The 12762-nt window shown below is 65.1% G+C and overlaps 1 protein-coding gene across 5 annotated transcripts; it reads left to right on the forward strand.

The window, feature by feature from the left end:
• Nucleotides 1-531: 531 nt before the first annotated feature.
• Nucleotides 532-12738, forward strand: SEMA6C (semaphorin 6C). Of its 5 annotated transcripts, XM_065043212.1 has the most exons (18): nt 533-785; nt 1579-1741; nt 1809-1923; nt 3768-3825; nt 3904-3960; nt 4113-4214; nt 4846-4936; nt 5015-5137; nt 5266-5354; nt 6031-6248; nt 7382-7513; nt 7595-7750; nt 8868-9104; nt 9664-9795; nt 10383-10460; nt 10585-10640; nt 10875-10916; nt 11448-12738. In XM_065043212.1, the coding sequence occupies exons 2-18, from the start codon at nt 1636-1638 to the stop codon at nt 12185-12187; spliced, it is 2532 nt and encodes an 843-aa protein (XP_064899284.1). In that variant the 5' UTR covers nt 533-785; nt 1579-1635; the 3' UTR covers nt 12188-12738. The 5 variants fall into 5 exon arrangements, with proteins under 5 accessions (XP_064899285.1, XP_064899284.1, XP_064899281.1 ...); XM_065043213.1 differs by lacking the exon at nt 1579-1741 and having other exon boundaries at nt 532-785; XM_065043209.1 differs by lacking the exon at nt 533-785 and having other exon boundaries at nt 865-1741; nt 8868-9089.
• The last annotated feature ends 24 nt before the right edge of the window (nt 12739-12762 follow it).

Below are 12762 nucleotides of genomic sequence, written 5' to 3' on the forward strand. Positions count from 1 at the left end.
CATGAAAATCCCCTTGGGGACATAAGTGTCCCCCTAGGGACATGGTCACAGCCCTGGGGACACAGTTAATCCCTCAGAGACGTGATCATTCCCCTTGGGGATATAGACACCCCCTTGGGGACACCGTCACCTCACTGGGGATGTTGTGCTGTCACCCCTTAGGGACACTGTGTGTCCCCCGGGGTTACCGGGGACTTGGGTGCCACGCCGCGTGGTGCCACCAGGTGTCACCCTGTCCCCACACCCTTGGGACACCCCCAGAGCCTCGGGCGTCTCCTCAGGGTCCCCCAGGGTCACCCTGTTCCCAAAGATGTCCCTTTACCCCCCGAGAGGTGCTGGGGACACTTGGGGACCAGACCATGAGCGTTACCTGGCCGGGGGGGGACACCCCATTGCTCCCAGTAACTCCCAGTAGCTCCCGGTCCCCAGATACACACGTGACAGGTCCCAAATTCGAGGCGGGGGGGGGGACACAGAGGTGACAACAGCCCCCTGGTGACGCGATCGTCTTGCACAATCGTGTGCAAAGCCCCGCCCCGCCCTCAGCACTTAATGAGGATCATCTCATTAGCGGCAGATTAACGGCTATCTATAGGGTGGCCTCGCGGCGGGGGGTGTGTCCCGGGTGGGGTCCCACGGGGGTCCCCGGTCCCGCCTCCCCCCCCGGCCCCGCTCCGGCCGGTCCCGGCCCGTTCCGGGGCGGAGTCGCTCGGGTCCGTTCGGGTCCGCTCGGAACCGCTCGGAACCTTTCGGGTCCGCTCGGGACCGCTCGGGGAGCGGAGCCGGTACCGAACTCGGAGGGGTCGGGTCTGGGGGGAGGGGGCGTGTTGTCAGGGGTGTAGTTGGGGTGTTGGGGGGTGTTGGAGCGGGGAATCCGGGGGGTTTTGGAGGGTCCGGTGTGGCCCTGTGACGGGCTGGTTTTGGAGTGATTTTGGGGTGGTTTTCGGGTTGTTTTGGAGTGGTTTTGGGATGGTTTGGGGGTGGTTTGGGATGGTTTTGGGGTGTTGCGGGAGGTACTTGGGGTATTGGGGGGAGCGGTGGGGTGTTTTTGGGGTGTAGGTCGGGCGTTCCGGGGTGCAGGTGGGAGTTTTGGGGTGTAGGAGGGGGTTTTAGGGTGCAGGTGGGTGCTGCGGAGCCGGGCGCTGCGCTGAGGGAGGGTGTCACTGGGTGTCACTGGGTGTCGCCGGTTGTCACCGGGTTGTGCGCACAGCCGTGTCACCCCCGCGCACCCCTTGTGCTCTGCCTGGACTCCCGGCGCTGCTGGCGGCGGTTCCTGGGGGCACTGGGGGTGTCGGGACACCCAGAGGCGCTGGGGACACTGAAATGCGGACACTGGGGACACTGGGAGGGGGCATTGGGGACACCGGGGTGAGGATACGGGGACGCTGGGATGGGAGCACTGGGACTGTCTGGAGAAAGGTACTGGGGACACTGGGGAGGGACACTGGGAGGGGACACTGGGACCACTCGGGACACGCGTCCCCGCTGTCCCCACTGTCCCCACGCCCGCCCAGGGCTGCCCTGTGTCCCCCCGGGCTCCGTGCCTCAGTTTCCCCCACTGAGCTCAGCCCCTCGCAGCCCGGGGGGGCGGGGGTGTCACCCCCAGCCCCGCGTCCCCTCCGGGCGCCTGTGACGATGCCGGGGGTCCCCCTGCCCTTCGTCCTCCTCATCCTCATCCCCGGGGGGGCGGCTCCGTCCTTCCCACGGGACCTGGTGGCTCGAAGCACAGTGGGGCTGGCAGGTGAGCTGGGGGCACCGGGGCGGGGGTGACACCGGGGACGTGGTGGGATGTCACCGTGTCCCCGCAGCCACCGCCGCCTACCCGCGCTTCGGTGGCCTCCGTGGGGACAACGCCACGGCCCAGCGCGGCCTGGACTTCCAGCACATGCTGCGCATCAACGGCACGCTCTTCGTGGCCGCCCGGTGAGCGCGCGTGCGCGGGCACACTCGTGCAAGCTGTGCACGCTTAGCTGCGCTTGTGTGTGCTTGCGTGTGCTTGTGCAAGCTGTGCACGCTTAGCTACGCTTGTGTGTGCTTGTGTGGGCTTGTGCAAGCTGTGCACGCTTAGCTATGCTTGTGTGTGCTTGTGCAAGCTGTGCACGCTTAGCTATGCTTGTGTGTGCTTGTGTGTGCTTGTGTGTGCTTGTGCATGCTGTGCACACTTAGCTATGCTTGCCTGTGCTTGTGCAAGCTGTGCACACTTAGCTACGCTTGTGTGTGCTTGTGTGTGCTTGTGCAAGCTGTGCACGCTTAGTTATGCTTGTGTGTGCTTGTGCAAGCTGTGCACGCTTAGCTACGCTTGTGTGTGCTTGTGTGTGCTTGTGTGTGCTTGTGCAAGCTGTGCACGCTTAGCTACGCTTGTGTGTGCTTGTGTGTGCTTGTGTGGGCTTGTGCAAGCTGTGCACGCTTAGCTGTGCTTGTGTGTGCTTGTGTGTGCTTGTGTGGGCTTGTGCAAGCTGTGCACACTTAGCTGTGCTTGTGTGTGCTTGTGCAAGCTGTGCACGCTGTGCACACTTAGCTATGCTTGTGTGTGCTTGTGTAAGCTTGTGCAAGCTGTGCACACTTAGCTATGCTTGTGTGTGCTTGTGTAAGCTTGTGTGTGCTTGTGCAAGCTGTGCACACTTAGCTATGCTTGTGTGTGCTTGTGCAAGCTGTGCACGCTTAGCTGTGCTTATGTGTGCTTGTGCACGCTGTGCACGTTTAGCTATGCTTGTGTGTGCTTGTGCAAGCTTGTGCATGCTCTGCACACTTAGCTATGCTTGTGTGTGCTTGTGTAAGCTTGTGCATGCTGTGCACACTTAGCTATGCTTGTGTGTGCTTGTGTGTGCTTGTGCAAGCTGTGCACACTTAGCTATGCTTGTGCATGCTCGTGCAAGATATGCATGCTTAGCTGTGCTTGTGTGTGCTTGCGCATGCTGTGCACGCTTAGCTACGCTTGTGTATGCTTGTGCAAGCTGTGCACACTTAGCTATGCTTGTGTGTGCTTCTGCAAGCTGTGCACGCTTAGCTATGCTTGTGTGTGCTTGTGCATGCTGTGCACACTTAGCCATGCTTGTGTGGGCTTGTGCAAGCTGTGCATGCTTAGCTGTGCTTGCGTGTACTTGTGCAAGCTGTGCATGCCTAGCTATGCTTGTGTGTGCTTGTGCAAGCTGTGCACACTTAGCTGTGCTTGCATGTGCTTGTGCAAGTTTGTGCAAGCTGTGCATGCTTAGCTACGCTTGTGTGTGCTTGTGCACGATTATTTGTGCTTGTGCACAGTTCTGTGTGCTTGTGCATGCTTGTGTGAGCTCGTGTGCACTTGTGTGTGCTTGCACATGCTTGTACACACTTACCTCTGCTTGTGCAAGCTCTAGTGTGCTTGTATGTGCTAGTCTGTGCCTGTGCAAGGGCGTGCGTGCTTGTGCACACTTGCACATGCTTGTGCACACTATCACGTGTGTGTGCTTGCTTGTGCACACTTGTACACGCTTGTGTGTGTTTATGCAAGTGTGTGCATGCTTCTTCAGGCTTGTGCACACTTGTGCAGGTTTTACTGCGCTCGTGCACACTTGTTCACGCTTGCATTTGCTTCTGGAGGCTTGCTTGCTTCTGCAGCCTCGTGCACGCTTGTGCACACTTGTGCACACTTGTACGCATTTGCACGTGCTCGTGGCACTCCTGCACGCTCCACCCCGACTGTCCCCTCTCCCATGGACCCTTGTGCGTGTCCCCATGTCCCCTCCTGGTCCCCGTGTCCCCTCGCACGCTCACCCCCCATCACCACACAGGGACCACATCTTCGCCTTCGAGCTGGGGCAGGAGCGGGGGACGCTGCACCCGCAGCGGGTAAGGGACACGGGGACCCTGGGGACACGGGGGGCTGCAGTGGGGGGTCCCCGTGCCCACCGCAGTGTCACCCGGCAGCACGTCACCTGGGAGCCGCGGGACAGGGACAACTGCGCCATGCGGGGCCGGCGGCAGGTACGCGGGGACACGGGGGACATGGGGGTGTGGGGAGGGTGTATTGGGGGGTACAGAGTGGGGGTTCAGAATGGGGACTCATGGCAGAGGGGGGTGGGGACGGCGGGACTCGTGGTGTCCCCCACGTGTCCTCCCCGTGTCCCCCCACGCAGGACGAGTGTCACAACTACATCCGGGTGCTGGTGCCCCGCGACGCCGGGACCCTCCTGGCCTGCGGCACCAATGGCTTCAGCCCCCTCTGCCGCACCTACCAGGTGGGGGGCCAGGGGGAACAGTTGGGGGGCCGGGGGGGTGATGAGTTGGGGGTCTCAGCCTGTTAGGTGTGATGAGTTGGGGGCTTGGCCCATGGGGTGTGATGAATTTGGGGTCTCAGCCTGTTGGGTGTGATGAGTTGGGGGTCTCAGCCCGTGGGTATGATGAGTTGGGGGGGTCTCAGTCCATTGGGTGTGACAAGTTGGGGGTTTCAGCCCGTGGGGTGTGATGAGTTGGGGGCTCAGCCCATGGGGTGTGACGAGTTGGGGGGTCTCAGTCCATTGGGTGTGATGAGTTGGGGTCTCAGCCCATGGGGTGTGATGAGTTGGGGAGCTCATCTTGGGGGGGGTGTGATGAGTTGGGGGCTCAGCCCATGGGATATGATGAGTTGGGGTCTCAGCCCATTGGGTGTGATGAGTCGGGGGGCTCAGCTTGGGGGGGTGAGTTAAGCTGGGTCCTCAGCCCCCCTTGATGAGTCCCCGGGGCAGCGCTCAGTGGTGTGATGAGCATGGGCGTCCTCAGCAGCTCCACATGGGGGGTACAGGGGGGTGTGAGGAGCCCGGGGGGGTGTGAGGAGCCCGGGGGGGTGTGATTTGAGGAGCCCAGGGGGTCTCATCGCCCCGTGTCCCCCAGGCGAGCAGCCTGGCGCAGGAGGGCGAGGAGCTGAGCGGCCAGGCCCGCTGCCCCTTCGACGCCAAGCAGAGCATCGTCGCCCTGTTCGCCGGTGGGTGCTGGATTCGGTGGGGGGGACACACACAGTCCCCGCGGTGGGGCCGGGGCTGACGCCGCTGTCCCCCCGCAGACGGCAGCCTGTACTCAGCCACCGTGGCCGATTTCCAGGCCAGCGACGCCGTCATCTACCGCAGCCTGAGCCCCGGGCGGCCGCCCCTGCGCAGCCTCAAGTACAGTTCACGGTGGCTGCAGGGTACGGGGGGACGTTGGGGACAAAGGGCTGGGATCTGGGGGTGCAGGGCTGTGGGAGGTGGGGGACATGCAGGGGTGGGGGGACGGGGACAGGAGGAGCTGATGTCACCCTCCTGTCCCTCCCCCCAGAGCCCCACTTTGTGCAGGCGCTGCCCTACGGCCCCCACGTCTACTTCTTCTTCAGGGAGGTGGCAGTGGAGCTCAGCGCCCTGGGCAAGGTGGGGACATGGGGGGACACGGGGGTGCCCGCCCCGCAGCGTCAGCTCAGACCCCCAAGGTCCCTCCCTGGGGTGGCTGGTGCCCCCCCGGGGTGGGGGTGCTGGTGGGTGCAAGCCCATGGTGGCCCTGGGCACCCATGGATGCTGCACCCATGTGCAGGTGGCCATGGGCATCCATGGGTGTCACCCTCTTGTGCAGGTGGCCCTGGGCACCCATGGGTGCTGCACCAATGTGCAGGTGGCCCTGGGCACACATGGCTGTCACCCCAATGTGCAAGTGGCCCTGGGCACCCATGAGTGCTGCCCCCTTGTGCAGGTGGCCCTGGGCACCCATGGGTGCCAGCCCAAGGTGCCAATGCCCTACGCTGCCCAAGTGACAGTACCAATGCCCCTGGGTCCCTGGGTGCTGACACCCATGGGTGCCTGGGTGACGATGACCGTGAGGCCCTGGGTGCTGATACCCACGGATGCCAATGCCGCTGGGTCCCCAGGTGCTGACACCCATGGGTGTCAGCCCAGGTGCCAATGCCTGGGGTCCCTGGATGCTGATGTCTGTGGGTCCTTGGGTGCTGACACCTGTGGGTGCTGACACCCCGAGGCCCCTGTGTACGGGGGTCGCCACGCCGTGACACCCATGGATGCCAATGCTGGAAGGTGCTGACACCCATGGGTGCAGGTGTTGGTGGCGCGGGTGGCCCGCGTGTGCCGCAACGACCGCGGCGGGTCCCCACGGGTGCTGGAGCGGCGCTGGACGTCGTTCCTGAAGGTGCGGCTGCAGTGCGCCCTCCCCGGGGACACCGTCTTCTACTTCGATGTCCTGGAGGCGGTGACACCCCCGTGCGCCCTGCACGGCCGCCCCGCCGTCCTCGCCCTCTTCGGCACCCAGCCCAACAGGCACGGCGGGGACACGGGGGACACGGGGGTGCGGGTGGCCAAGGGGATGTGGGGACACAGGGTCGGGTGTGGAGGGATGTGGAGATGGGGATGCAGGACATGGGGACGTTGAGAATGGGAACATGGGAGATGAGGATGTGAGGATGCGCATATGGGGACAGAGATGGGGACATGATGGGGACACGGGGATGTGGGGACACAGGATTGGGTGTGGAGGGATGTGGAGATGGGGATGCAGGACATGGGGACGTTGAGAATGGGAACACGGGAGATGAGGATGTGAGGATGCGCATATGGGGACAGAGATGGGGACATGATGGGGACACGGGGATGTGGGGACACGGGATCAGGCGTGGAGGGATGTGGAGATGGGGATGCAGGACATGGGGACGTTGAGAATGGGGACTTGGGAGATGAGGATACAGGAGATGAGGGTGTGAGGATGCACACATGGGGACAGAGGAGATGGGGACATGAAGATGCACTTATAGGGACATGAGGATGTACTTCTGGGGACATGGGGACATGAGGGTGTGCTCACATGGGGATGCAGGCTCATGGGGGATGTGAGCGTGGGGATGTGGGTGGCCAAGGGGACGTGGGGACACAGGATCAGGTGTGGAGGGATGTAGACGTGGGGGTGCAGGAGATGAGGTCATTGAGGATGGGGACATGGGGACACGGGGACATGAGGATGTGCCCACATGGGGACATGGGAGTTGGGGACATGATTTGTGCTCATGGGGATGTGAGGATGTACTCCTGGGGATATGGGGATACAGGAGATGGGGACATGAGGATGCACTTACAGGGACATGGGGACATGAGGATGTGCTCACAGGGGGACACAGGCTCATGGGGGACATGAGAGTGGGGAAGTGGGTGGTCAAGGGGACGTGGGGACACAGGATCAGGCGTGGAGGGATGGGGACATGGGGACATGGGAGATGGAGATATGAGAAGGTGCTCATGGGGACATGAGGCTGTGCTCACATGGGGACATGGGAGTGTCACAGGGACACAGTGGGGACACCAGGGATCTGGCAGGGCCCTGGCCAAACCAAGGCCGACCTGGCAGCCCCGGGAGGGGACAGGGGTGTCCCCACCGCCGGTGCCACCCCCTGTCACTGCAGCATCCCCGGCTCGGCCGTCTGCGCCTTCTACCTGGCGGACGTGGAGCGGGCGTTCGAGGGACCCTTCGCCGAGCCCCGTGGTGGCACCGGCACCTGGATCCCAGTGCCTGAGGACAGGGTCCCCCACCCCAGGTAACCCCCCCACACCCGGACGCCTGGGTCCCTCAGGGGGCAGAGCGCCCACCCAGGGTCCCCACGCTGGCTGTGCCACAGGCCGGGCTGCTGTGCCGGGATGGGGACGGCCAGTGGCGTTGTCACCTCCGGGGACTTCCCCGACGAGACGTTGGCATTTGCCAAGGAGCACCCGCTGCTGCATGGCGCCGTGGCACCCGCCGGCGGGCGGCCCCTCTTCACCCGCACCGGCACCAGGTGCGCCCGCTGGGACAGGGTGGCCCTGGGGACAGGGGTGGCCTTGGGGACAGGGTGCCCATGGGGACAGGGGTGGCCTTGAGGACAAGGTGGGTGCAGATGCGCTGAGGGGTGAGGGTGTCCCCAGCCCTGTGGGTGCTGTGGGGTTTGCAGGGTCCTGGTGCAAGGGTGCACGTGGTCCTGGTGCAAGGGGCATGTGAGGCCTTGCGCGGGTCTGCAAAGCCCCAGTGCAAGGGTGTGCAAAGCCCTGGTACAAGGTGTGCAAAGCCCTCGTGCAAGGCTGCATGAGGGTGTGCAAGACCCTTGGTGTGAGGACATGCAAGGCCTGGGTGTGAAAGGCCCCAGTGCAAGGGTGTGCAAGACCCTGGTGCAAGGGTGTGCAAGACCCCAGTGTGAGGGTATGCAAGGCCCTGGTGCAAGGGTGTGCAAAACCCTGGTGCAAGGCCACATGAGGGCGTGTAAGATCTTGGTGCAAGGGTGTGCAAGACCCCGGTGTGAGGGCATGTAAGCCCTCAGTGCAAGGGTGTGCAAAGCTCTGGTGCAAGGCGTGCAAGGCGGCATGAGGGTGCGCAACACCCCATTGTGAGGGCGTGCAAGACCCTGATGCAAGGGTTTGCAAGACCCCAGTGCAAGGGTGTGCAAAGCTCTGGTGCAAGGCCACGTGAGAGCATGTAAGACCCTGGTGCAAGGGTTTGCAGGACCGCAGTGTAAGGGTGTGCAAGACCCCAGTGGAGGGTGTGCAAAGCTCTGGTGCAAGGTGTGCAAAGCCCTGGTGCAAGGCTGCATGAGGACGGGCAAGACCCCAGTGCAAGGGTGTGCAAGACCCCAGTGTGAGGGTGTGCAAAGCTCTGGTGCAAGGTGTGCAAAGCCCTGGTGCAAGGCTGCATGAGGGCGGGCAAGACCCCAGTGCAAGGGTGTGCAAGACCCCAGTGTGAGGGTGTGCAAAGCTCTGGTGCAAGGTGTGCAAAGCCCTGGTGCAAGGCTGCATGAGGACGGGCAAGACCCCAGTGCAAGGGTGTGCAAGACCCCGGTGCAAGGGCGTGCAAGACCCCGGTGAGAGGGCGCACAAGCGGCTGCGGCGCTGCGTGCGAGGCCCCGTGCGGTTGTGCCGTGCCAGGCTGACGCAGCTGGCGGTGGACGCGGGCGCGGGGCCGTGGGGGAACCGGACCGTGCTGTTCCTGGGCGCCGAGGACGGGCGGGTGCTGAAGGTGCTGGTGACCCCGCAACAGCCGGGGGACACCCGGCCCCCCACGGGCACCCCGGCGCCTGGGGACAGTGGGGACAGCGGGGACAGTGGGGACAGCGGTGCAGAGACGCTGCTGCTGGAGGAGATCAGCCTGTATGACCCCGGGCGGTGGGTGCTGGGTCCTGGGTGCTGGGGGGTCCTGGTGGTGCTGGGGGGCGCTGATGGGTGCTGGGGGGCACTGCGGGTCACTGGTGGGTGCTGGGGGGGAACGTTGGTGCTGAGGGGAACTGGAGAGTGCTGAGGGACTCATGGGTGCTGGTGGATGTTGGGGGGCACTGTTGGGTACTGGGGGCCACTGGATGGGTCCTGGGGGATTCATGGGTGCTGGGGGGTCATGGGTGCTGGGGGGAACTGGAGGGTGCTGGGGGGAATCATGGGCACTGGTGAGTTCTGCGGGTCACTGGGGGGTGCTGGGGGACTCGTGGGAGCTGGTGGGTGCTGGGGGGCACTTGTGGGCACTGGTGGGTGCTGGGGGGCACTGGTGGGTGCGGGGGGCACTGGTGGGTGCTGGGGGGCACTTGTGGGCACTGGTGGGTGCGGGGGGCACTGGAGGGTGCTGGGAGGCACTGGTGGGTGCTGGGGGGCACTGGTGGGTGCTGGGGGCACTGGTGGGTGCTGGGGGGCTCGTGGCTGTGGGGTGCAGTGCCGATGGGTGCTGGGGGCGCAGGTGCCGGGGGGGCACCAGCCGGGTGCTGGGGCTGGAGCTGCACCCGCCGGGCCGGGAGCTCTTGGTCGCCTTCGCCGGCTGCCTCGTGCGTCTGCCCGTGAGCCGCTGCGCCCGGCACGGGGGCTGCCGCAGGTGAGGGGGCACGGGGGCGTGCAAGGGTGTGGGGGTGTGCAAGGGTGTGAGAGTGTGCAAGGGCTTAGGAGGCACAGAGACACACACGGGCATGGGGTGTGCACGGGGCACAAGAGTGTGCAAGGGCCCAGGGACGTGCAAGGACACGGGGATGTGCAAAGGCACAGGGACATGCAAAGGCACAGAGACGTACAAAGGGATGGGATGTGCAAGGACACGGGGACATGCAAAGGGGCAGGGATGTGCAAGGACATGGGGACGTGCAAGGTCACAGGGACATGCTAAGGCAGAGGGATGTGCAAAGGGACAGGGACGTGCAAGGACATGAGGGTGTGCAAAGGGCCGGGGACGTGCAAGGGCCAGGGGACATGCAAGGACACAGGGATGTGCAAAGGGACAGGGACGTGCAAAGGGGTGGGAACATGCAAGGACACGGGGACATGCAAAGGGACAGGGATGTGCAAGGACAAGAGGATGTGCAAAGGGATGGGGACATGCAAGGACACAGGGATGTGCAAGGGGACAGGGATGTGCAAAGGGACAGGGACAAACAAGGTGTCCCCATCACACCCACCCGTGTCCCCCAGGAGCTGCCTGGCCACCCGTGACCCCTACTGCGTCTGGCTGCCCCCCAGGGGCTGTGTCCCCTTCTCCGAGGACCTCCCGTAGGTGTCCCCAACCCATGGTGGCCCTGGCTGAGGGTATCTGCTGTACCCCCATCTCCTGGGTCCCCTCCTCACAGGGTGGGGACACTGGGGACAGTGGGTGACAACCCCTCTGTGTGCCCAGGAGCGGCTTCGAGCAGGATGTGGAGGGATCCCCTGGGACCACCGGGACCTGCCAAGGTGATGGGGGCACATGGGTGACACTGGGGGACATGGGGAATATTGGGGGACATAGAGGGTCACCAGGGAAACTTCTGGGGACACGAGGTCACAGGGGTATGGAGGTGGCACCAGGGTGACACTTGGGGGCCCTGGGACATGTGGGTGACACTGGTGGATGTGGAGGACAAGAGGGGACACCGGTGGCCTCGGGGGCACATGGGTGGCCTGGCCTGACCCCCTCTGCTCTCACAGACACACCTGCTGCAGGGGACAGTGACGGGGACTTGGCCCACGGTCAGTGACACCCATCTGTCCTGCTGGGAGGGACCCTGGGGACCAGGGAGGGACATGGGACCCCAAGGGTGGGAGAGGGACCCCAGGTACCAGGAGGGATCCTGGGGACAGGGGAGGGACCCCAGGGGTGGGAGAGGGACCCCAGGTACCAGGAGGGGTCCTGGGGACAGGAGGAGGGACCCCAGGGACCAGGAGGGGTCCTGGGGACAGGAGGAGGACCCTGGGGACTAGGGAGGGACATGAGACCCCAGGGATGGGAGAGGGACCCCAGGGACAGGAGAGGGACCTTGGGGACCAAGGAGGGACATGGAACCCCAAGCGTGGCAGAGGGACCCCAGGGACCATAAGGGACACCACGGGTGGCAGAGAGACCCCAGGGACAAGAGCAGGACCCTGGGGACCAGGGAGGACACCAAGGGTGGCAGAGGGACCCCAGGGATGGATGAGGTGACCCCAGGGGTGGCAGAGGGACCCTGGGGTGCCCGGGGGTCCCCGTTGTGCACAGGGGCTGACGGGTGCCCCCTCCCGCAGGGGTGCGCGGGGCCGGGCCAGCGGCCCCGGTGACGGTGGCGGTGCCGGTGCTGGTGGGCTGCGTGCTGGGCGCCTTCGCCCTGGGCGCCCTGCTCACCGGGCTCCTGGCCACCTGCTGCCACCGCCCCGCTGTCCCCAAGTGTCCCCCGCAGCCACCCGCAGCCCCGCAGCCCCCCGCCCCCCGCCTCTACCCGCTGCTGCCGCCCCAGGGGGACCCCGGGGCACTGCGGGACCCCCCCGAGCTGCCCACGCCCGAGGTCACCCCACCGCAGCGGGTGACAGAGCCCCGGCGTGGCCACCTCACCCGGCTGGGGTGCCCGGAGCCCCCTGGACCGGGTCCCCCCCAAAAAGCGGCACTGGAGGAGCTGCTGCAGCGGCTGCACGGCCCGGGGGGGTCAGGCTGGCCGGTCACCCCCCCAGCCACCAACCGGGTGCAACCGGGGGCCCCGTTCTCCGGTAACCCCCCGGCAGCCCCATGTGGGACTCTGCGGCGCTTGGATGTGCCCCCCGACAGCCCCCCCCCGCCCCGGCGGCCCCTGGCGCTCAGCCTGTCGCTAGGGGGGGCCCCCGCCAGGCCCCCCGGGCTGGGACGGGGACTGACCCGCATGCACTCTCTGGGGGGGACATGCACACCTGGGGGGACGCCCTGGGGTCCCCACCCCCTGGAGCGCTCCCTGTCCATGAAACCCCCGGTGCTGCCCAAGCCCCCCATGGTGCCAGGGGCCCCTGGGCGGCCCTGAGCGCCCCCCCTGGGGACATGGGGACAACCTGGTCACCGGTGTGCATGGGACACCCCTGCAGCTCTGGTTGACAGGGTCCCCACGTCCCCAGCTCTGTGCTCTGAGCCAGGAGGGGCCCCGTGTCCCCAGGGTGGCCCCACCGCAGTGACAAGAGTCTCTGTGTCCCCACACTCGGGTGACAAAGGTCCCTGCGTCCCCACCATGGTAACATGGGTCCCCATGTCCCCAAGCTGCTCCCATGGGTGACGAGGGTCCCTTGTGTCCCCAGCCCACCCCATCTCCAGGGTGACAGGTTCCCCCAGCCCTGAGCCACCCCCATGTCCCAGCCCGGCCTCGCAAGTGTCCCCATGTCCCCAACTCCCAGGGCTTCTTTTTTTTGCTCCTTTCTAATTTATTCGCTGCTTTGGAGGGAGGCAGGGAGGGCAGGGGACACCCACAGCCCCTTGGGGACACCAGGGAGGGGACACGGTGGCTTCTCTGCGCCAGAGCTGGGTTTGTCCTACCATGTAGGACCAGGCTCAGCCCCGTGATTAAAGACGTGGTGGCTCTGGCACTGGTGACCGCCTGGATCTGTC

The sequence above is a fragment of the Columba livia genome, chromosome 28 (assembly GCF_036013475.1).
Source record: "Columba livia isolate bColLiv1 breed racing homer chromosome 28, bColLiv1.pat.W.v2, whole genome shotgun sequence".
NCBI classification, from domain to species: Eukaryota; Metazoa; Chordata; class Aves; order Columbiformes; family Columbidae; genus Columba; species Columba livia.